Below are 24,895 nucleotides of genomic sequence, written 5' to 3'. Positions count from 1 at the left end.
TTTCGAGAAAATCACGAAAAACCCTGTTTTTGACAACATTTTCGCCATTTTAGCCGCCATCTTAGATTAAATTTTATCGAAATTGTTCGTGTCGGATCCTTATATTGTAAGGACCTTAAGTTCCAAATTTCAAGTCATTCCGTTGATTGGGAGATGAGATATCGTGTAAACAGACACACATACACACATACACTCATACACACACACATACAGACCAATACCAAAAACCCACTTTTTTGGACTCAAGGGACCTTGAAACGTATAGAAATTTAGAAATTGGGGTACCTTAATTTTTTTTCGGAAAGCAATATTCTCCCTACCTATGGTAATAGGGCAAGGAAAGTAAAAAATATCGTACATTGAGCAAAACATTTAATGCCCGATCTTCTTCTGAACTGTATGCATGAGGTACCTAATCTTGTCTTAACTGATTCCACGTGTCAACGATTTTGTGACACTTGAACACAAGCAATTCAGTTTTCATCATCTGATTATATCTGTATCTGTACAGAAACGGTAAGATACAGATATAAAAAGCACGACATCAGCTGATTAAAAGTGAATTGCTCGTGTTCGCGTCGCGTAAATCTGTACGCACCATCACACAACCTGACATAATTTGTTTTTAACTAGGAGCTGACTTCAGATCAACAACTTCTTTCGATGCTCTAATGTGGGTAGTTTTCACACACAACGATTTTGTGACGGCAAGACACCGACACGACACCGAGAATGTCGTCTAATTGACAGAGTTGTGAGCCTATCGGAGGAAATTTTCGGTGTTGTGTCGTCCCAGAATCGTTGTTTGTGAAAACATCCATTCATGCTCTGCAAAATTTTTAATTTATGGGATAGATTTATGCAGACTTTCTGATCTAATAAGAAAGTAGCCTACACATCCCAGAATCGTTGTTTGTGAAAACATCCATCAAGGCTAAGCAAAATTTTCAATTCGTAGGATAGTTTTACGCAGAATTCCTGAAACAGTGATAAGTGAAAAGTTGAAAAATTCATTTTCCTACAGTTACGTTGAAAAGTGGCCATTGCTGCACTGATTACAGAACGCAAAGAATCACTTTTCCGCTCTAGTGCGGGAAAACTTTTTCTGCACTCCAGATTTGCAACATGGCAACGCAAAATACTTAGTAGGTTATATGGAGCAACAGTGCAGCAAAATCAAAACGAAGTTGGTAACAGTGACTGCTGTGGCTGCTATAGTGAGCAGAGGTGCAACCAAGCACAACGCGCTAATTATTATTCATTATATATTATAACCAAGGACAACGAGGACTTTAGGATTTTAGGATTAAGGTTTTTATCAATAATAAAATTACACAGAAAAACATTTGATGCATTTCAGGGAATTTTACCCATAATTACCCGCTTTTCATATTCAATGGTAACTGTAGGAAAAATTTAATGTGAAATACGTGCGCAATGTTCCTCTGCTGCACTCAACAAACCATTCCGCCTTCGCCTACGGCTCGGGCGTAAACGTTTCTTTCGGTGCAGCAAACTGTCACTTTGCGCACTAGTTGCACAAATAACTATTGTGCAACTATTATTTTTTATTTATATGGATATCGAACGGTAATCATTTAAACTCAAATTTCGAATTTTTATAAAGTGTACTTGCTACTTTTCTCATTGCTTGCAGTTGAAATAATAATTATCAATAGAAAAGAACTATTATTTATTATTAAGTTATGAGAATTCGTAAATAATGATTATTTAATTATGATTTAGATGAACATTATTCTTGTTTTGGATTTCAAGATTGGTGTCATCCACCGCCTCAATATTCCTGTAACGTGCACCACACTATACCACAGTTACCAACTTAATTTTGATTTTGCTGCACTGGTGCTCCATATAACCCACCAACTATTCTGTGTTGCCATGTTGCAAATCTGGAGTACGCAAAGTAATCACTTTGCGCACTATTGCGGAAAAGTGATTCTTTGCGTTCTGTAATCAGTGCAGGAATGGCCACTTTTCAAGGTAACTGTAGGAAAATAGCTATTAATAAATCTACTAACCTTCCATGAGATTCTTCCACGGCTCGGGACATGTGCTAGGAATTGGCAGTGTGAGTTTGTTAACGGCCACACCATAGGCCACTGTCAGGTGTGTTGATGCCCTTGTAGGGGGTCTCTCCAGTCAGCAGCTCCCACAGCAGAACACCGTAGCTGAAATAATTTAATAAAGTTATAATAAAATATGGAATAAATCATGGAATTATTCAATTATATAATAGAATATTTTTATTAGCCTCAATAGAATATAACAATTTGATATGTAGGCCAGTCAACACAATAAAAACAGGGTTTATACAACACAACAATAAACAGCCACAGGAAAGTGGACTCAATTTATCATGAGAAACAGATGAATGTAATAAAATAACGTAGCTATAAAGAATAAATTTTATAGTTGTGATTTGCTATAGTGGTAATGGACAATCATTTAGTGTTCCATTATGATACAGCTGTTTTGATACATGAATATGTAACTTTATAATTATAAATACTAGCTTACCCGGCGAACTTCCTACCGCCAAAAAGTCAATGTATATCATGTCACACTTGAATTTATTTGGTAAATCATGAAATTCATCTGACAATCAATATTTTCATTTACATCTCAATACGGACTTCCTATGTGCTTAGTCATGCAGCATTTATTATTCCGAGAACATATTCTTCTCTATCAATTGATAGTAATATCTATCAGTAAAGTGTTGAATTAAACAAAAAAAAATAGATAGGTTTAATCAGTGTTTCAAAGATGAATTTAATGTTTTCATAGTTGTTGATTGTCAATAGATGGTCCAGGAAATATGCGATGTATGATGAATTACACAGAATTCCATAATCTTTCCATCTTCTATTTTAGGATGAATATAAGCTAAGCTAAATTAAAAAAAAAAAAATGAAAATTAGTCTGTCATTCTTCAGTAATTATTGAATGCAATATGAACAACTCTCTTTCATGAAGTGAATAATTTTTTTCCAAAATTTTCCAGTTTCTCAATGATAGGGGACTGATATATTATTATTTTGTATAAGTCTTCTAAGGAACGATTACAGTTGGTACCAATCAACTACACTAACTTCAACTCCAAACTACCGCTACTCCAAAATAACTCCAAATACCAGTACTCAATTTATCACAGGGTGACGTGTTTATTATACACCTGGTAACTTTAGATGTTAAATCATATTATCACAATATGATCTTGAATCATGATCATCTTTCCGTTCTTCGGTAGCCGCTCGGCCGAAAATTTCGAAAACATAAGTCTGTAAAATGGATTAATGAATAATTATTATTAGCCCCCCTATTGAAATTTCTGGTCAGAAACCTTCCCCATTATTCACACAACATATTCCCAAAGTTTCATGCCGTTCTGTCAAGTAGTTTTCGAGTATATAGGGAACAAACAAACACACAGACAGACATTCATTTTTATATAGATATTAATTTGCAATTAAATAACTAAAAGCAATAAATTAATCTACAAGAATTCATTGAAGTAATTCAAAATATAGACAATTATTCACTGGTTCATACTGAAATACTATGAATTGTTCAAACTTCCATGAATCAGAGCAAGGGAAATGAGGATCTAATTGAAGATCCTTCACTTCCTCGATCATTATTTTCAAACGGTGCACTTTTGTTTTTAAAAATCTGAAAAATTACAGACTAGTCTCAAACTTTCCATTTTTTTACCCTTGTACACTATTCTATGTTTGGCTATGTTAGTGATGTTCTAGTGCTACTGACCTCCATACGTCACTAGCCTTGGAGAAGGTGGACTGTTTGATGACTTCGGGAGCCATCCATGCATAGGTGCCGGCAGCCGACATGCGCGTTGTCTTGTAGGCGACCCGCGCCAGCCCAAAGTCAGTGATCTTCAGCGTCTTGAACTGCAGCTCGTTGTTCTCCACCGGCTCACTTAGCAGCACTGCAACAACACAAACATTCAATTATTTCAATTCAAATACGTACTAGTATCGATTAGGTTAGGATTTAGTAGTAGGAATAGTCTCCTACTGAGGAAAACGATGTCAGAAATCTGATTCATCAAGATTTTAGTTGATCAAAAACTAGCCTCAATAGGTAACTTCAGTACGTCAAGTAGCCTACCTGTTTTCTTTCAGGAAGTCAAGTGCTACAGTACCAAATATTCAATTTCTATTATATTCAGTTTTCGTTTCCCTATGATCTCATCTACAGGTTCGACTGAACTTTTCTAATACTGTAAAACAAATTCATCAGAACCTGAACATAAGTTCACCATTCGCTTCCAACGTAGGTGTGCAGGTGACCGAAGTAGAATTAAAATTCAATAATTTCTATCTTTCAGTGAAACCTGATTGGTGAAAAGTTACGTTAGTGTCTGGCTTACTACTTATAGTACGGTATCAATATTATAATTTCGCATTACAGGTTGATACACAACACAGTTCCGTATCCAGTGAGCTTCCTACACGTTGCTGGCCAGTAAGGCAAGGTCGTGACAACCCAAGGCCGTCCGCATCAACTCCTCAAATCTCAAAACACTGTCACACAAGTACAATCTCTCTTACTGGACTTACTTCTTTACTTGACTTTAAGCTTCAAGCTTCCAGTCTCGCACTGGACTTACTTCTTGACTTGACTTTATGCTTCAAGACTTCTAAGCTAAAGCTTCCAGTCACTTACTGGACTTACTTCTTGCCTTTACTTCAAGCTTCAAGATTTCTAAGCTCAAATTCCAAGTTCCGATCTCGTAGTGGACTCACTTCTTGACTTGATTTGAAGCTCCAAGACTTTGAAGCTCAAGCTTCAAGCTTCCAGTCTCTCACTGGACTTACTTTTTGAATTGACTTCAAGCTTCTAGAGTTCCAAGCTTAAGTTTGAGATTCCTCAAGCTTCCAGTTTCACTGGACTTACTTCTTGACTTGACATTAAGCTTCAATAATTCCAAGCCCAAGATCCAAGCGTCCAGTTTCGCACTGAACTTACTTCTTGACTTGACTTTAAGCTTCAAGACTGCCAAGCTCAAGCTTCAAGCTTCCAGTCTCTCATTGGACACTTTTTGAATTGACTTTAAGCTTCTAGACCAGGGGTCTCCAACCTTTTTTATCCAAGGGCCACATTGTTAATTCTTGGGAGGCTTAGAGGGCCAATAACAAGGATGTACATGGAATTTGACTTGTGGGGACACACACGACGGGAGATTTGGGGGGTGTAGAATTATTATATTTTCATTAAAATAATATGAGGAGTTTCAAGTAGGTTTAACTGAAACATAGGAAGAAACAAACCAATTCATTTCATTTCAATACAAATTCCAATTTATTGAGTGTAAAAAGGTCATAAGAAAACTTGACAATTGACAATGCATGAATTTAGCAAGTTAAACAAAATGATAACTTTCTTATAGTAATAAGACAACTTGACAATACACGAATTCACAGAAAGTTACCAAGCTAAAAAGGAATACTTATTTTTAGTGAGAAGATTGCATTTCTTATCGACATGAAATGTCCGCCCATTTAGGATCAAACTTTGTGTTTCCGATCATTAAAATTGTTTTCCAATGTTCATCTAACAAGGAAGATCTGTATTTGGATTTAACAAACTTCATTTTTGAAAATGTCTGCTCACACTTGTGGGTAGATCCAAAAAGAGAAAACATAGCTTGAGCATTGTTTTTTATGTTTTTGGAGTCTTATTCTGGGATAGACATGTACAGTCTGTGCAGACCATTATTTGCTAATATCTCGCAATGGTTGATCGCTGCTTGTTTACAGCTAATTTTACACTTATTAAGAAATGGAGTGGCTTGTAAGAGAAGAGTACTGAACTCACAGTTGTTGTCAAAAATGTGTAAAAATATATTTTTTTTAAAAATCTGTAGCAATAACTCTCGGCGGGCCGGATGTGGCCCGCGGGCCGTAGGTTGGAGAGCCCTGTTCTAGACTTCCAAGCTAAAGTTTGAGATTCCTCAAGCTTCCAGTTTCACTGAACTTACTTCTTGACTTGACATTAAGCTTCAATAATTCCAAGCCCAAGATCCAAGCTTCCAGTTTCGCACTGAACTTACTTCTTGACTTGACTTTATGCTTCAAGACTTCTAAGATAAAGCTTCCAGTCACTTACTGGACTTACTTCTTGCCTTGACTTCAAGCTTCAAGATTTCTAAGCTCAAATTCCAAGTTCCGATCTCGTAGTGGACTCACTTCTTGACTTGATTTGAAGCTTCAAGATTTCGAAGCTCAAGCTTCAATCTTCCAGTCTCTCACTGGACTTACTTTTTGACTTCACTTCAAACTTCAAGACTTCCAAGCTCAAGCTTCAAGCTTATATATCTCAATGGACTAAATTCTTGAATTCACTTCAAGCTCTGAAACTTCCAAGCTGAAGTTTGAGATTCCTCAAGCTTCCAGTTTCACTGGACTTACTTCTTGACTTCACTTCAAGCTTCAAGACTTACAAGCCCAAGCTTCAAGCTTATAGTATCTCAATGGAATAAATTATTGAATTCACTTCAAGCTCTGAAACTTCCAAGCTGATGTTTGAGATTCCTCAAGCTTCCAGTTTCACTGGACTTATTTCTTGGCTTGACATAAAGCTTAAATAATTCCAAGCCCAAGATTCCAAGAAAAATTTAGAAAAATTCCAAATTCCAAGACTTCGAAGCTCAAGCTTCAAGCTTCCAGTTTCGCACTGAACTTACTTCTTGACTTGACTTTAAGCTTCAAGACTGCCAAGCTCAAGCTTCAAGCTTCCAGTCTCTCACTGGACATACTTTTGAATTGACTTCAAGCTTCTAGACTTCCAAGCTTCAAGGCTTCCTGCCTTCCACTGGACTTACTTCTTGTCTTGACTTTGAGCTTCAAGACTTCTCAAGCTTCAAGCATGCAGTCTCGCACTGGTTCTTGACATGATTGACTATTGAGCTATTCCTCGAGTTGATCATCATATTGCTTCAGAAATGGAAGTGACTTGAATTTTGACAGATGAAATAGTTTGACATCTATTCGTGACTATTCTATTCGTGACTATTCTATTCGTGAAACGTGACTCCGGATCCTAGAGTCTGACATGTTAACATAGAGAATAGATAGCATAAGATATGATTTATATAATTATTTATAGCATTTTATGGTATATTTTCTCTATGATGTGTCCGACATCTGAAATTTGAAATTTGTATAACTGACTCCTGAAATCTGATCGACTGTCTTATCTAGCATGTCACATGTATCCTTCAATCTCATAAAAAACTAAACAAATCTGAACAACTGAATCTTCAAGCTTCTTCCTCAAATCTCCCAAACTTTCACCATAAACCTGCTTCCTAAAATTTCACTGACTAAATCCTTGAATGTGACCACTGTCTCTTCAAATTTCAATAACTCCCTCCTCAAATGCAACTAACCACTCCCTGACCAACTGAATCCTCTAATCCAACTGACTATCACCTCAAATTCAACTGACCAAATACTAAAATACGTCCGACTACTCCTCCAATCTGACCACCTGATTGTCACCTCGAATTTAACTGTCATACTCATCAAATCTGACTAATTGGCTTCTGAAATTTGACTGACAGACTTAAGGTGCGTACAGAATTACGCGCCGCGAACATGAGCAATTCACTTTTTATCAGCTGATGCCAAGCTTCTTACATCTTCTTACATCAGATATAGTCAGATGATTAAAAGTGAATTGCTCATGTTCGCGGCGCGTATATCTGTACGCACCTTTACAAAAACTGACAACTGAGGCTAGACACACACCAGTTAGTCAAGACAAGACAAGACACATTTAGTCACAACTGCTTGTGACTCACACTGATTAGTCATTGCAATTAGACATGTCTTCAAAAACAACTATGTGAAGTATTGTGACTAAACGTGACTTGTCTTGTCTTGACTAACGGGTGTGTGCCTAGCCTAACTCTTTAAATCTGACTTTGAGATTCTTCATATATGGTTGAATGACTGAATTAGTTGATGACTTTTGACACCTACAATAAAAATCTGGTGTGTCGCACTCACACAACTTTCCTTGCCGTTATGAAAATTGATCACCTGACGCTAGTGTTCCCGCGCATCTAAAGTCTACTACTTTTCAATGATCTAAGCCAGCTGGTGACAGGACAATAACGCTGGAAACACACGAGGTCTGCTATCTCTTCACAGTGAATGATTTAATAGAATCAACAGTTGTCAACAGTTTGCAATTGAAATAATAACATTTTCTCGAATTTCGAGCTTATTTTTAATTTTAGGTAAAAATGTTACTAAACATTAATGGTAGAGATTTTCATGCTCAATCTTTTCCACTTGAAATTTTTTGTTTAAATTGTATCTGAAGCCTGATAATTGGGAATCTAAAATCAAACTTTGCTTAGATGGGGCGGAGCTCCTGAAATTTTTACAGGTATGGGACTTATGGTGGTTGATAGAGCTTATCATTGACTAATTTAGGTATGAATTTGATCAAAATCGTTGGAGCCGTTTTTGAGAAAATCGCGAAAAACCCTGATTTTGATAACATTTTCGCCATTTTAGCCGCCATCTTGAATTGCATTTCATCGAAATTGTTCGTGTCGGATCCTTATACGGGAAGGACCTTGAGTTCCAAATTTCAAGTCATTCCGTTAATTGGGAGATGAGATATCGTGTACACAGACGCACATACACTCTTAAGCTGCGTACACATATTCGCGCTTCCAACCCGCACCGAGCACGCTCCTCCCTCATACCGCCCTCGTACCACCATCGAACCACAGTCGCTCCGCCCACGCACCCATCATGAACGTTACGGAAGATGTTAGATCTTCTCGCGTTCCCCGGTCGAACCACTCTTGCTCGCCGGTCGATCATCAATCGCTCTGCTGGAGTGACGTTCGGTTGCGGACACACACACACACACACACACAACACACAACACACACACACACACCACACACACACACCACACACACACACACACACACACACACACAGACCAATACCCAAAAACCACTTTTTTGGACTCAGGGGAACTTGAAACGTATGGAAATCTACAAATTGGGGTACCTTAATTTTTTTCGGAAAGCAATACTTTCCTTACCTATGGTAATAGGGCAAGGAAAGTAAAATCGCTCTACTCAATACATAATTTCAAAACAGATTTGATGAAATTGGAAAAATCCACAAGTTAATGATTATTGGTATATAAATAATGTGTTATTCGACTTGTATAAACTAATTCCAGCAAAAAACTGGAATAAGAATATGATAAAAACATCAGAAACAAGCGTACATAAGTAGAATAATAAATTAAAGCACAAAGAGGACGCATACGAAACGTTTCGTATTGTTCACGATGAAATAACGTTCTAGGATGTAAAATGAATTTTTGTTGTGTTGAGGGTGTTATCTACCCTCTACCCCATGTCAATAAAATGACCTACAGCCGAGGAAAATGTATTATTAATTTTCTCAAAGGGGAAAAAGCCTACAATATCAGTGGCCCACTCATGTTTCAATCAGCCGTTCCCCTACAATGCACTTGGATGCACTCCACTGCATATGCACATTGCACTTACACTAACACAAGCATACACGTTACACACACACGCACACTCGACTATTGGATTATTTCTAGCACCGTAATCAATCAAGGTTTGTAATCACTATCCTTGTAATTATGAGTACATAAAGCTGCGTTAACACCAAAGTTATTAACAAAATGTTAATATCTCATTCTTATAAATTCTATTAGATTGAACTGAACTTGACAAGCACATGTGTACGATAAGTTATGTTCAATCTAATATAATCTATAAATTCAAATTCAAATTCAAATTGTTTTATTCATAAAATATTACATATTCACAAAATATAAAAGTGTTATAAATTACATGAATAAATTCTCCCTGCCTGGATGATTTGTCCGTGTGCAGGGAGGAGTCGCAAATTATCAGACAAAGGGCAAACACTAGCAATAATAAAATAAATTACAAACTATGAATAATAAATAAATTTAAAAGAATAATAAGAGAGTTTATTTTGATAATAAATTTTAAAACTAAAGATAGAAAAAAAAACAATAAATAAATAAAATAAAAGTGTCAGCTCGACGGCGTTTAAAGGGCTGAGTTGGGAGTAATATAGCTTTATTAGCGTGGTACTGTGTGTAATATTTGAATGTTATTCTGTGTTCAGAACTAGAAATATTCATCTATATGGAGAATGTAGAAGAGCCTCCGCAGCATCTGAACCGATGCAGAGCAGCCACCCGGTCACTCTCCGCTTGTAGACGGCAACGCTAACCCCCTCAGTAGTTGAAATCTCGGCCGGTACATTACGGTAAAGCCAATGGGCTAAATGAAAACAGTTTCCAAGTTGAATTGAATTACTTAAACGGGGAAATTGAATATTTATATGCAATCTGTTTCTAGTGGGATAATAGTGTTGAATTTCATTGAAGACAAAGTTACTTTTTTTATAAAGACAAGTAAATTTTTTATAAATAATTGTTTTATATTTAATACAGGGAATTCTTGGAAAAGTAAATGTGTTGGATATCTATGATTTTTGGCCAATAGTGTTTTAATAAGTGCTCTCTGTGAGACCGCGACAGGACGCAGGACACCCAAGGAGGCACCGCCCCACGCCAAGATGCCATACTCAAGCAATGTCTGCACATATGCATAGTAGACAGAACGACAGTGTCCAGGACTCAGGAACCTTCCCAGCTGTGCAAAAGCATAATTCATTTTACGCAACCTCTGCCTGAGGTACTGCACATGGGCCACCCAACTCAACTTGTGGTCGAATATTATGCCAAGATATTTATGAGTTAAGACTTGTTCTATCTCAGGACAGTTACAGTCATTGGAGAATGGGTCACCACATGAATGCATCCTGAGCACCCTGGACCCGGGGCTATTACGAAGGAATATAGGTAGACACTTGGATTTCGAAATATTAATTGACAACACGTTGTTGTCAAACCAATTTTTTAGTTTAAGGAGATCAGAGGAAGCATTATTGAATGTTTCAGTCCATGTGCAGCCTGTAGACACAAGTGCCGTGTCATCGGCAAAGAGGAATAATTGACCATGTAGGTGCAACCTGGATAAATGTTATTGATGTAAATGAGGAAAAGTAGGGGGCCCAAGGTACTCCCCTGCACCACTCCATAATCAACTGCAATAGAATCACTGTCTGTGCCATTTAATGATATTCTCTGTGTTCTATCTTCAAAATAGCTTCTAAACCATCTTAAGGTGAGATTCTTGAAGCCAATTGCTTCAAGTTTTGCAAAAAGTATATTCCTATCTATTGAATCAAAGGCCTTGGCTAAATCCAGGAAAGAAATTAGAACTTGTTTATTGCTAGATTGTGTGGTAACATACTTGTTAATTTCAAAAAGAGCATCGGATGTGTTTTTAGAGGTTCTAAAGCCGTACTGATTGTTAGAAATGATATTGTTGTTGTCTAAGTAGTTATTGAAGTAGTTATAAGGATTCAGTTATTAACATTTTGTTTATAACTTTGTTGTAAACGCAGCTTTAGAGAGTAGAACAAGAATTCAACTGAATTTAGCCAACGTGATTATATGATCGTATTGTCAGATCCATGCATTGACACGATTATCATGGCATTGGCTCAATTAAGATGACACGATTACATGACGGTTAAATTTGATTGTTTTTCGTGCAATTGACTGTGAGGCCCGTAAAAAACATCTCAGTATAAACGCAGATAAATCAGTTTTTTTTAAACCCGGAATTAACAAACACTATAAATGCGTACATACTTTCACGTAATCGTACATTAGCGTTAAACGTAGGTGTTACATAAGGCCATATGAATCTCCAACATAAATAACATTTCAATGAGCCGATAAAACATTCGTATTAAAACAAAGGTTAACGGTCTTATGAGTGCAGGTTGTATTGTCTTTTAACTCTTCATAATTGAGTGAGAATGTGAAATTGGTGCTGCATCTATAGTTTTTTTTCTACAGAAATACTTGTACTAGAGTAAACCCTCAGTTAGTACAATAAGTATTGTTTCTTTTAATTTAAATTCTTTATAATTGGGTGAGAATGTGAAATTACACCTACCACATAGAGTTATTTGTACTAGAGTAGCCCCTCATTCACTACAATAGTTTTCCTAACAATCTCCGCGGAATAGGTTAATTCTAACTCTCACCGTATCACATTTTTGAAATACGTATCAAATCTAACTCTAACCGTATCACATTTTTGAAATACGTATCAAATCTAACTTAACCGTATCACATTTTTGAAATACGTATCAAATCTAACTCTAACCGTATCACATTTTTGAAATACGTATCAAATCTAACCGTATCAAATTTTTGAAATACATATCACAGTTTGAAATGAGTTTCCTCTGAGCTATATCATATCACTATACGCCAATCAACAACTCTTGTCAACAAATCAACCAGTTTCCTAAATTTAGAAGCAACGTCGCAACGTGTTTAGTCTTCTAGATCTCAGTAGTATAGGCCTACCAAAAATCGATAACTGGCACTAAGAAAATACAATTAAGAGAAAAAATGTATTTATTCATAAAATTACAAATCTTATCTAGTGAGGTGCACGTTATAATGACAGTGGAGAAAGATAGGAGAACAACGTTGCTGATCCTCACTGTCTTGTTGACGGTAGCTGATACAGGTTTATTAATTTAATATTAATTGTTCATTCTCGTTTGAAAATAATCTATTATATTTTATTGAGCAGGAAATTATATTTTTTATAATTTCATAATTAATATGAAATATTTTGTGAATTAATTATTAATTCTACATTTTTAAAAGACAATCTGGCAACAGAGCAAAGCGAGAGAAAGATAGCGCTATCCGCTTTGTTGAATGACAGACAAGGATAGCAATACCATTGCTAATCAAACACTGCCATTATAACGCATTCCTCACTATAGTAGCATACTATGACAGGTGAGAGAGACAACAGGCCAAGTCCAAACTGGTCTTCCCCAAATTACATAAATTGAGAAAATAAGATTGTTCAAAGTAGAGAAATTTAAGAGAGAAGAGAACGGATGAGAAGAGGAAAGAATATCAATAATGATAAAGATGTAGTGAGAGGGGACTATGAATCAACTCAACTTATGAAATCAAAAGAGAATAAGAGAGGATAATAAATAAAAGGAAGAACAAGAGAGGGAACCAAATAAACAAAAACATCTACGTTGTAAAAATAATTAAGAACTGAAAATTGAAGTGAAGACTTAACCTATTTCGGACCATGTGTAACCTTACCTAAATTTGGGAGAGGAATGACACAAGGTAGACTTATTTTTGTCCCCCTATCACTTTGATGATGTACTTATTGTATCAATCAGAGAAAACTCCTATAATTCTGTGGTATCAATCCTAGTAATTCTGTGGTATCATCAATAAAGAATAGATAGGAACCAAACAAAAAATATAAAATGGAGAAGATAAAGGAAGAAAGACGAAAACTGAGGAAGGAATCAGAGAATAAGAAAGGTCATGCCACAAATAGGTGTATGAAATGAACTTGCAAAGAGATATAGAGAATGAGAGCGAAGAAATAATAAGGAATTGAAACAAAATATGAAAATGATGAAGTATTGAATTTCAATTTCATATTTGGAAAATTTCAGATTTCAGAAGATGATAAAACAATGAAGAGAGATATCAATTCACATTCAGTCAACCAAAATTATGAAAATATGTGAAGAAAGGAAATTGTTTCAAGTTCTTCATTTGATTTTGTTTATTCATATGTCATTCATTTGAATAAGGAATACAGTCAATACTTTCAGTCTACTATCAACTAGAGATAGATCAAGTTCTTACAACTGAAACTAGATTTTCAACTTTTTTAATAGATTAGTAGTTGAGAAAATAAAACCCACCGACAGTTAATTTATTGATTAATTTTCCATGGAAAACAGATTCAATAATTAATTAGGTACTACTAGAGTAACAAAAGACAGGCAATTCCTTATATAAATTCTTTATTTTAAATAAGAATATAAATATGAGTACCCTTTTAAATTATTTTGTCACTTTATTATTGTGACGACATGTTTCGGCTACTAATGCAATTTTCAAAACAATTTAAAAGTATACTCAGATTTATATTAAAAGTAGCCCTCAAGAAAAGATACAAATTCTTTATTCTTTATTCATTTATACAATAAGCACATTATCGAAATGATAGGGAGAGTAAAAATAAGGTAACCTTGCGCTATTTCTCTCCCAAATTTCGATAACGTAACACATAATCCGAAATAGGTTAGGTTGCTTTAAAAGTAGGTACTACCTGAAACTCGAGTAACAAAAGAGAGGCAATTGCTTTGAAAGTGGAGAATGAGAAAACAGTAAAATAAGTGAGAAGGAAGAAAGAATTGAAATATGAACAAAAAATATATTGAATGATACCCAAAAACGGATTCTAAGGCGGGATGCACACCGGAGAAACGCATTTCGTGAAGCCCTCTTTCATGAAACTTGTTTCATGCAATCCGTTTCACTCGCGCATGCATACAAAAGAAACGTTCCCTGCTTAATCTTATCAGTCGATTGCGAGCAACTTTCGTTTCACGTTTCCTGAAACTTTTTTAACGAAACGCGTTTCTCCGGTGTTCATCCCGACTCAGGGGACCTTGAAACGTATAGAAAACTTGAAATTAGGGTACCTTAATTTTTTTTGGAAAGCAATACTTTCCTTACCTATGTAGTAGGGCAAGGAAAGTAAAAAATTAAGGTACCCTAATTTCAAGTTTTCTATACGTTTCAAGGTCCCCTGAGTCCAAAAACATGATTTTTGGGTGTTGGATACTACTCTATTTCGGTACTACCTGAAAATAGAGTAACAAAACAGGCAATTGCTTTGAAAGTGAAGCATAAGAGAAGGGTAAAATAAGTGAGGAATGAGAAGAAATTTAAATATGGAAGGAGAACGAAAACTAAATTGAATGATACCCAAAAAAGGGTGGAAGAACAAAATATATATTAGAAAATGATAAACTGACTAAGAATGGTGGAGAGTTAGATAAAAACTTAGAGGGAAAGATAAATATGAAATCAAAGAAAAAACCATGAGGAAGAGGAAAGGGAAAGAAATAATAACACAAAGTGAGAGAACTATCAAGAAAGAAGAGAGGAAGAAAGACTGAGAAAGATAAACGAATTTGAACAAAGCGCAAGGTGGGAAAAACCAGCATGTGTGTGTATAGGAGTGCTTCCCACGCGTTAGCACGCGTCTCCACATTATTACTATTATTACTACGTATTTGCCTAGACCTAGACAAAGAGCAACGAATAGAAAATAGGCAGACAAAGACAACGCCAGAAACAGAGATTCGATTTGACAACAAACAAAAACTTTCAAATGTCGCACAGCAAACACTGAAGGCCTACACTGCACTCAAAATATGTCGAATAGACTATGTTTGTATAATAGCACAGACAAAATAAGTTATAATAATAGATAGATGATAATAGATACTAGATTATAGATAGGCTACACGATAGATAGATTATAGATACACCAAACACGTAAAACGTGAATTTAACTGTGAACAATGTAATTGAAAAAAGTATAAAATAAGAATTTATTAGTTCTAAGTTTGATGTAAAGTGTAGTGTTTCCCAGTTTACGCTATAAAGTGATTCCAAGTTAATTTCCAAGAAATAACTGTATCAGTGTTATCCAATTCTACAATCACTGTTTTCTTTTCTTTTAATTTCCGAACTGCCTCTTCACCCCTGCTTCCTATTTATGACTGTATCCTATTATATTAAGCAAGCAATTTCTGTATTTTTATATCTGGTTATTTATATTTATATCTAGTTATTTATGTTCAACGGATCTCGAAAACGGCTCTAACGATTTTCACGAAATTTGGAACATAGTAGGTTTATAATATTTAAATTCGATTGCACTATAGTGAGGCCCACGTTATAATGGCAGTATTTGATTAACTTTGATGTTGCTATCCTTGTCTTTCATTCTATCATTCGACAAAGCAGGTAGTAATATCCTATTCTAGCTCCGCAACGATGGCAAATCTGTTTTTGACAGTGTAGAAATATAATTAATTAATACAGAGAATAGGCAACGCTGTTCTTCTATCTTTATCTACTACCATTATAACATGGACTACACTATAGGTCTCATCCTTGGGAAAACTCGCTGAACGACATTAAAAGGATAATTCATCCTTGGCTGAAACAGCTGAGACTTTCGTCGTCTGTGGATAGTAAAAAGTGAGTGAGTGAGCGAGTGAGTATGTGAAAAATAAAAATATCGCATCCCCGAAATTCATAAGATGACAAATGTAGTGAGATCCACGTTATAATGACAGTATTTGATCAACTTTGGTTTTGCTATCCTTGTCTATCATTCGACATAACCGGTGGTACTATCCTTTTCTAGGACCAAAACGATGCCAATTATGTTTTTTACAGTGTAGAAATATTATTAATTAATGCAGAGAATCGGCATCGCTATTCTTCTATCTTTATCCACTGCCATTATAACGTGGACCTCACTATAGCCAGCTGTGAAATACTAGTAGTTCTGTGAACAGTAGACCTCGCGCAGTTATAACGACGTCCCAAACCATAAGCACATCCACACTGATACACTAACTATTTATTTGATCATATCATGCTTACACAAGATTTAATTATCATATAACGCTTTCCGGAATTTAGCGCGAGAAAACCAGAAGACATCTAGGCGCCCAGACGAGCTGTTATAAGTTCTTTGCATCCTATTTTAATAGTGCATAAAAATTGCATTCAATGAGGCATGCAATTTATAGTCTACACAGCTGCTAATTTTTTACCAAGTTACATTGAGATATTGAATTGCATGCGTCATGGCATTCAATTTATAGTCAACTCGACAGCTGATTTATGATGAATAATTCTATAGTCTGATTTTCACTCTAATATTGACGTATGAAGGAAGCTCCTTTTTCCTTTTATATTATCCTTGAAATGCAAAATTTCCAAAAACCTTGTATATACGTCGTCGCGCAATTTAAAAAGCAACATACCTGTCAAATTTCATGAGAATCTATTACCGCGTTTGGCCGTAAATGCGCAACATATAAACATTTAAACATTAAGAGAAATGGCAAACCGTCGACTTGAATCTTAGACCTCACTTCGCTCGGTCAATAAACACGATCATTTTAGAGAATTGTGTTCTGTTTATCAATAAATAAAAATAACGAGGGAAGCTCGGTGCCCCGATATTTATAATAAACAAGATAAATCACTATTTAGCTCTCCTATCAACCATTTCTAACATCCATAGGAAATTGTTTAAATAACACGAAATGAATCACTCTTACTCACACTCTCCTCTAAACCATTTTAAATATCCTCAAAATCGGAAATTGACTCTGTCTCTGTTATCAAATACTGAAACAAGGGCGCACGCCACAGGTATGACGTCATAGGTCCGTTATTACGCGTGCGCGTGTTGATTAGAAAGTTTTCTTGATTCAGAAAATCATCCAATAGACGCAACTTTCTTGCGGATGTTTAAAGCACTTGACAAGTTTATTGGGTCATTCATAAACACAGTTACCAACTTACATTTATTCCGATATTCATCTTCATTGTGAATAAGAAAATGAAAATAAAAGTAGAACCTAGCTAATTAGGCTTATCGGTAAATACGATCAATATCGTCTTCGTAATCAGGCCTCCATTTCTCCTTCTTCTTCTACTTTTTCTTCTTCGTTTTGTTGTTGTTGTTCTTCTTCTCCTCCTCCTCCTCCTACTCCTCCTTCTTCTTCTTCTTCTTCTTCTTCTTCTTCTTCTTCTTCTTCTTCTTCTTCTCTTCTTCTTCATCATCTCATCATCATCATCATCATCATCATCATCATCATCATCATCATCATCATCATCATCATCATCATCATCATCATCATCATCATCATCATCATCATCATCATCATCATCATCATCATCATCATCATCATCATCATCATCTCATCATCACATCATCATCAATCATCATCTCATCATCTTCTTCTTCTTCTTCTTCTTCTTCTTCTTCTTCTTCTTCTTCTCTTCTTCTTCTTCTTCTTCTTCTTCTTCTTCTTCTTCTTCTTCTTCTTCTTCTTCTTCTTCTTCTTCTTCTTCTTCTTCTTCTACTTTTACGTCTTCTTCTTCTCATTCTTTCTTTCCTTCATCACCATTATCTTCATCTTCTAATCATCTGCCTTCTTCGTCATCTCTCGTTCTTCTATTTTCTTTCTTCACTCCTTTCTCCGTTCTCCTCTTTCTCTTGTTCCCTATTTATTATCTTCATCTTCTTCATTCTCCGTATCTTCTTCCTCCTGTCCTCTTTGTACATTTAATTTTTTCCATTTCTCCTTCTAATCCTTCCACTTCCAGTTCCCTCGTCGTTCCTTGCTCTTTAATTATCATCGTTTCTCCATTTTTGTACTAGTTTCTGCTTCTTCCTCACTCTTTTTCTCTTCCAGAGGAGACTGTGGTTTATAACTGCGCGAGGTCTACTGTTCACAGAACTACTAGTCTAAATAATGTTCTTGACTTCTTGTGTCTTTCTGTCAATTCAATCCTCAAAGGTCAATTGATCAATTTATAAAAAAAAACCATTAAATTTTGTTCAAATACAGACAATAGATACAAATTCAGAAGAAATTGAAATAAAATTCCATGATGTTTCTCAGTAAACTAGGAGAGTGAAAAATGGTGTTGACAAGAGGAAGAAGCTTTGTTATCAGAATACACAGCTGAAGCGAGTTCTTTAAAAGACAACAAAGCTGAGTGATTGAAACATATCAAAGTGCTCAACCTGTCTCCTATCCAACAAGACGAATTGTATCACAGTATAGCCTACATCATACTAAACCGTATTTCGGTCATTGTCATTGGTAGCCCACGCACTAACACGTGAATATTCTTGTTCTTCCTCTTCGTCATCTTCTTCTTCTTCTACTTCTTCATCATCATCAACATCTTCTTCTTATTCTTCCTCTTCAACGTTTTGTTGTTGATCTTGTTCTTCTTTCTTTCTTTCTCTTCTTCTTTTTCATCATCATCATCATCATCTTCTTCTTCTTCTATTTCTTCATCATCATCATCATCATCACCATCTTCTTCTTCTTCATCATCTTCTTTCTCTTCGTCTTTTTCTCCTCCTCCTCCTTCTTCTCCTCCTTCGTTTCGTTCTTCTTCTTCGTTTTGTTGTTGATCTTCTTCTTATTCTTCTTTCTTTCTTTCTCTTCTTCTTTTTCATCATCATCATCTTCTTCTTCTACTTCTTTATCATCCTCATCAACATCTTCTTCTTCTTCTTCATCATCATCTTCTTTCTCTTCTTCTTTTCCTCCTCCTTTCCTCCTTCTCCTCCTTCGTTTCGTTCTCCTCGTGTTTTCTTCTTCTTCTTCTTCTTCGTTTTGTTGTTGATCTTCTTATTCTTCTTTCTTTCTTTCTCTTCTTCTTTTTCATCATCATCATCTTCATCTTCATCAACATCTTCTTCTTCTACTTCATCATCTTCTTTCTCTCCTCCTCCTCATTCGTTTCGTTCTTCTCGTGTCTTCTTCTTCTTCGTTTTGTTGTTGATTTTCTTCTTATTCTTCTTTCTTTCTTTTTTCCTTCTTCTTCTTCTTCATCACATCATCTTCTTCATCTTCATCATCATCACCATCATCTTCTTCTTCTTCTTCTTCTTCATCATCTTCTCTCTCTTCTTCTTTTTCTCCTCCTCCTCCTCCTTCGTTTCGTTCTTCTCGTGTCTTCTTCTTCTTCGTTTTATCGTTGATCTTCTTCTTATTCTTCTTTCTTTCTTTTTCTTCTTCTTCATCACATCATCTTCTTCTTCTTCTTCTACTTCCTCATCATCATCAACATCTTCTTCTTATTCTTCATCTTCATCTTCATCTTCATCTTCCTCTTCATCTTCATAATCATCATCATCATCTTCTTCCTCCTCTTCTTCTTCTTCTTCTTCATCATCTTCTTCTCCTCCACCTTCGTTTCCTTCTTCTCCTGTCTTCCTTCTTTCTCTTCTCCATCATCATTGTCTTCATCTTCTCATCATCTGCCTTCTTCGTATCTCTCGTTTTCCTGTTCACTTTCTTCACTCCTTTCTCCGTTCTCCTCTTTCTCTTTTTCCCTATTTATTATCTTCATCTTCTTCATGTTTCAATCTGCCTTCTCATCTCTACTCTATCATCCCTATCATCCCGATTCCTTTTACACTGTTTTTATCATCTTGTTCTTCTATTTTCACACTCCTTCTAGTTTCCACTTGTCTCTTCATCGCCACTTGATAACCTATTCTTCGTTGTCTAGTACTTTTATTTATTTTTCAATGACATTTTCTTCATCCACTCTTACTTTATTACTTTGTCCACATATTTTATTTAATTATAACAATAATTACAATCACTTACGGAAAAATTCAACATGCTCTAGCCTAAAACTGATCCTATTCTAAAAAAAACTTCAGTTTATTTTGACTAGAAGTAAAATAAATTATTTTCGCCACACTGCACAGAAAGCAGCTGTTTTCCAGTCCCTACGTAGTTCTGAAAGACCTTGTTTGCAGACGACGTCAGAAACGGGTTTCTTTTCCGGGCTAGGCCAGAAAGTTGTCTCTTTCCAGCCGCTCATGGAAGTAGTTAATAAGTCATCCACTAGATCGGGCGAGTGGCCACTTTCATCATCAGCTGAAGTAGCCATGATTTCAGTTCCAGTTTCGAATCAAACTAATTCACTTCGCAACCAGTTTATTCAATTATTTATTGTTGATTAGTGCATTCCGAATTTTCAAAATGCTTGAAGATGACTGTGGTATTCCAAGTGAAATTTTAAAGATCTGAAATCCTGACTGCAAATCTTCTACCACTAAAATCAAGAGATAGGTACGATAGCGTAACGAGTATTCTTTATTTATTTTGTCAGCAATACCTGTAGTGTGGCGAAAATATTGTTCGCACCACGGGCAAAATGTTTTTCCAGCTCTCCATCTTTTCTAGTCCTCGGCCTACGGCCTCGGACTTGAAAACCGATTTCGAGCTGGAAAAATCTCATTTTCTGCTCTAGGTGCGAAATATACTATTCCAGTCCAGTCAACGAAAGATTATAGAAGGAAAAGTTTGGAACACAATTTTTGACCTCGCAGCTCTTTTAAGAATAGTAAGGGGGTGAACATTATAATGTATTTAAAGATAAATACCTGCTTATTCCTTTTATTAGTGGCAGAGCATGAGATCTTCAGGGGTTTAGCTGCTTTGTTGAAAGATGAACAATGATATTCACGCACCCAAATTAAAAATATTTTCATAGCACAATGTATACTTTTTGATTCACAACACTGAACTAATTTATATAAATATTGGGAGGTACCTAAAAAAAAATGACTCCTGCCTACAAACTTCTTCTATCTTCTCGTGTCGAGTTTCTTTTGCTAAGTGCCAGCCCCAATTCACCCAATCCTCACATAGTTAGGTGGTGATCAACTGAAAACTTTGGGACTAATGGCGCCTGAGTTATTATGTGATAAATAATTTATTTTGGGCTTTGAAATGCTCTTACATTTAGCCTATTTTTATTAATACAAATAATCTTATAAATTGTTCATGAAAAGACAAAAATCAAGTAGGATAACATGTACCACATATATATAGTAGAATGAGTCGATAAATTCTTTCAATATTATCGATTTATTGATTTATCGATATTACTGGTGACAACGATAATAAATTATCGATATTTCTATTTGACAATGACAATTGAGGTTAGGTCAAATTGTTTTCGTTTTTTGTTCAAAATATGTATCTTTATGACTTATATTTTTTGATATGTCACAGCATATAAAAAGTCCTTATACCTACCCCCTGTGCTAAGGGGGTGGGGGTCGTTTGAAAGTACCTTATTTTAGTTTTTTCACATATCTCGAACAATATGCGTTTTTCGAAACTTTTATTAGAATACAAAATTAAAGCTTATTAATTAGCCTACAAGTTTCATTCGTAACATTTTTCCATATCTCTCATAGTTTTCTAGATATGAGCTCTCGATGGTGTCGCATCTTCAAGATCGTGTAGTACAGCCATAAGCAGTGTACTAATAATATTAGAATTTGAAGAGGAGACCCTATGGAGGATTCTCTTGTATGAAGTATTCATTAGTATTATAGGACAGAAAAAAGTTGCTCATTAGTCCCTAGACTAGATAGCAATGTATCGTTGAATATAATTATAAAAAAAAAATCTTCAAGATGACCCTTCTGGCTCCGATTTTTTCACCTTCGTGGCCTTATAACTTTTCAATGATAGATTGAAAAAATCCGTGCTAATCATGAGCTCATAGAGCATCATATTCTCTTCAATTTCATGTATTATTTCACGCATCTACCTACGATTGTTGCAGCGGTTATAATATGATTGAAAAATCTTCAGTTCAAAAACAATACATCAATTATTGACAGGGAAATTTGGAGGGAAAAACTATGAGAGATATGGAAAAATGTTAAAAAATGAAACTTATAGGCTAATTCATAAGTTTTAATTTTGTATTTAAATAAAATTTTCGAAAGACGCATATTGTTCGAGATACTTTGGTTTTTACGATGGTACTTTCAAACCACCCCCACCCCCTTAGAACAGAGGGTAGGAGTGAGGACTTTTGATATGTTTACCCCCTTACTATACTTAAAAGAGCTGCGAGGTCAAAAATTGTGTTCCAAACTTTTCCCTCTATACCTTTTTTTGAGCATTCATTGCCTGGACTGATAATGTATTATTTTAATTTACCATTTTCTAAAGGTTTTTATTCAATGTGATTCATTTGAAGTATTATGTCAACCTTCAAAATTCAAATTCTTTAAATATTATTCCTGGATCAAAAATCAAGTGAAGAAGCAGTGTGTGATATCATAACCTCCAACTTTGGACAACATTAACTTTTTATCAAAATTTTTGGAGAGAAATAATACAGGCTCAGCCTAGTTTTTCCTCCAATGTCATATTTGGACGATGTAGCAATAATTGCAAGAAGGAAAGATGTACTACAGGAAACGTATTTGATTGATTGATTGAGTACTTTATTTATGTAGATTACAATATATACTGGCTTATACACTTATATACAATAGCTTACAATACAGCAAAATATAGATGAATTTACATAATATAGACTAAGAAAATAATTATTGAAATGTATATGATATGAAAAAGCAATTTTAATATAATAACTATAGATAATAATCATATTGTTATGCATCTACATAATTTGGCGGAGCTTTGGACATATCAATGTCCATTCTTCGGAAAGAATATTAAAAAATATCCTCCCCACTAACTCTCTACCAAAATTTGTTGCTAGAAAGAGAGGCGAATAAGATTGGCTTGATAGTGAATGAAAGAAAAACGAGGTACATGAAAATATCAAGTAGTCAAGCAAGAAGAGTTCCACAAAACCTCCGAATTGGAAATAAAATCTTTCAAGGTGTAAGGAACTTCAGCTACTTGGGGGGTTGAACTAAATAACGAGAACAAGATGGGTTACAGCATAAAGCAAAGAGTATTGGCTGGAAATAGAGCATACTTCAGTAACATGAAACTTTTGAAGAACAGGCTCATATGTAGAAACACGAAACTTAAAATATATGAGAGCCTAATTCGACCTGTTGTAACGTACGGCTGTGAATCTTGGACGTTAACAAAAGAAGACAAAAACCTTAGGCGTTTTCGAAAGGAAAATCCTAAGAAAGATTTATGGTCCAGTTAAAGAAGGAGAGGAGTGGAGGAGAAGAACTAATTCAGAGCTCGAGGCATTGATGAAAGGCCGAAATATTGTAAAATTTATAAAGGCACAGCGGCTTAGATGGTTTGGACATATCTGTAGAATGAACGAAAACAGAATGCCTAAAATAATAGTCAAGGAGAGGCTACATTCAAGAAGAAAGATAGGAAGGCCGAGAATAAGATGGGAAGATGAAGTGAGAGACGATCTCCAAAAAATGGGTTATAGAGGATGGAGACAATTAACAGAGGACCGAGAAGCGTGGAGAGCTGTAGTGGAAGCGGCCAAAGCTCATATTGGGCTGTAGTGCTAAAGAAAAAAAAATCTGGTGTGGTACACTCACACAACTTTCCTTGCTCATATTTGAAACTACGATCAGACTTTTGTATATGTGTATATATAATTGTTTTCAGAGTACTTTTTCCTTTGTGTAAATTGTGAAATTCGATTATTTTTTTTAGTCGTCATTTTTTAAAAGTCGTCAAAACAGCTGTTCTACAGATGAAATATCTCGACTATGTATTCTTTTTACGAACTGCTCTACCTACCTCATGCACGAGAAGGAGGTTACAAAGTCTATTTCTCAAGGATGGGGTGGACCCCCCATTAGTTTCCCAGAAAGGAGACTCATGCCAGTTAATAGAGCTGATAAATAACTATAAGAGTATGAATTTGAAAAAAATCGGTCAAGTTATTTTGAGAAAATCGTAAAAAACATGGATTTTTTAGTAATTATCCGCCATTTTTCACAAGTATATTACGGAGCTCCTGCAATTTTCTCAGAAATGAGACTCATGTCAGTTGATAGGGCTTAAAAATAGCTTTCCATGGTATGAATTTGAAAAAAATCGTTAGAGCCGTTTTCGAGAAAACCGTGAATAACATGGTTTTTCAGTGATTATCCGCCATTTTTCACAAGAATATTACGGAGCTCCTGCAATTTTCCCAGAAATAAGACTCATGTCAGTTGATAGGACTTATAAATAGCTATCCATGGTATAAATTTGAAGAAAATCGTTAGAGCCGTTTTCGAGAAAACCGTGAAAAAATGGTTTTTTAGTAA

The 24,895-nt window shown here is 35.4% G+C and overlaps 1 protein-coding gene across 1 annotated transcript in view; it reads right to left on the bottom strand.

Moving 5' to 3' along the window:
• The window catches only part of LOC111049777, a 100,248-nt gene that overhangs the window by 43,831 nt on the left and 31,522 nt on the right, over positions 1–24,895 (bottom strand). The window contains 3 exon segments of the mRNA XM_039438433.1: positions 2,040–2,127; positions 2,129–2,189; positions 3,790–3,970. Coding sequence (XP_039294367.1) covers positions 2,040–2,127; positions 2,129–2,189; positions 3,790–3,970 — 330 coding nt within the window.

The sequence above is a fragment of the Nilaparvata lugens genome, chromosome 11, assembly GCF_014356525.2.
Source record: "Nilaparvata lugens isolate BPH chromosome 11, ASM1435652v1, whole genome shotgun sequence".
NCBI classification, from domain to species: domain Eukaryota; kingdom Metazoa; phylum Arthropoda; class Insecta; order Hemiptera; family Delphacidae; genus Nilaparvata; species Nilaparvata lugens.
The sequence above is the reverse complement of the archived record's forward strand: the minus strand, read 5'-3'. Positions and strand labels throughout refer to the sequence as shown.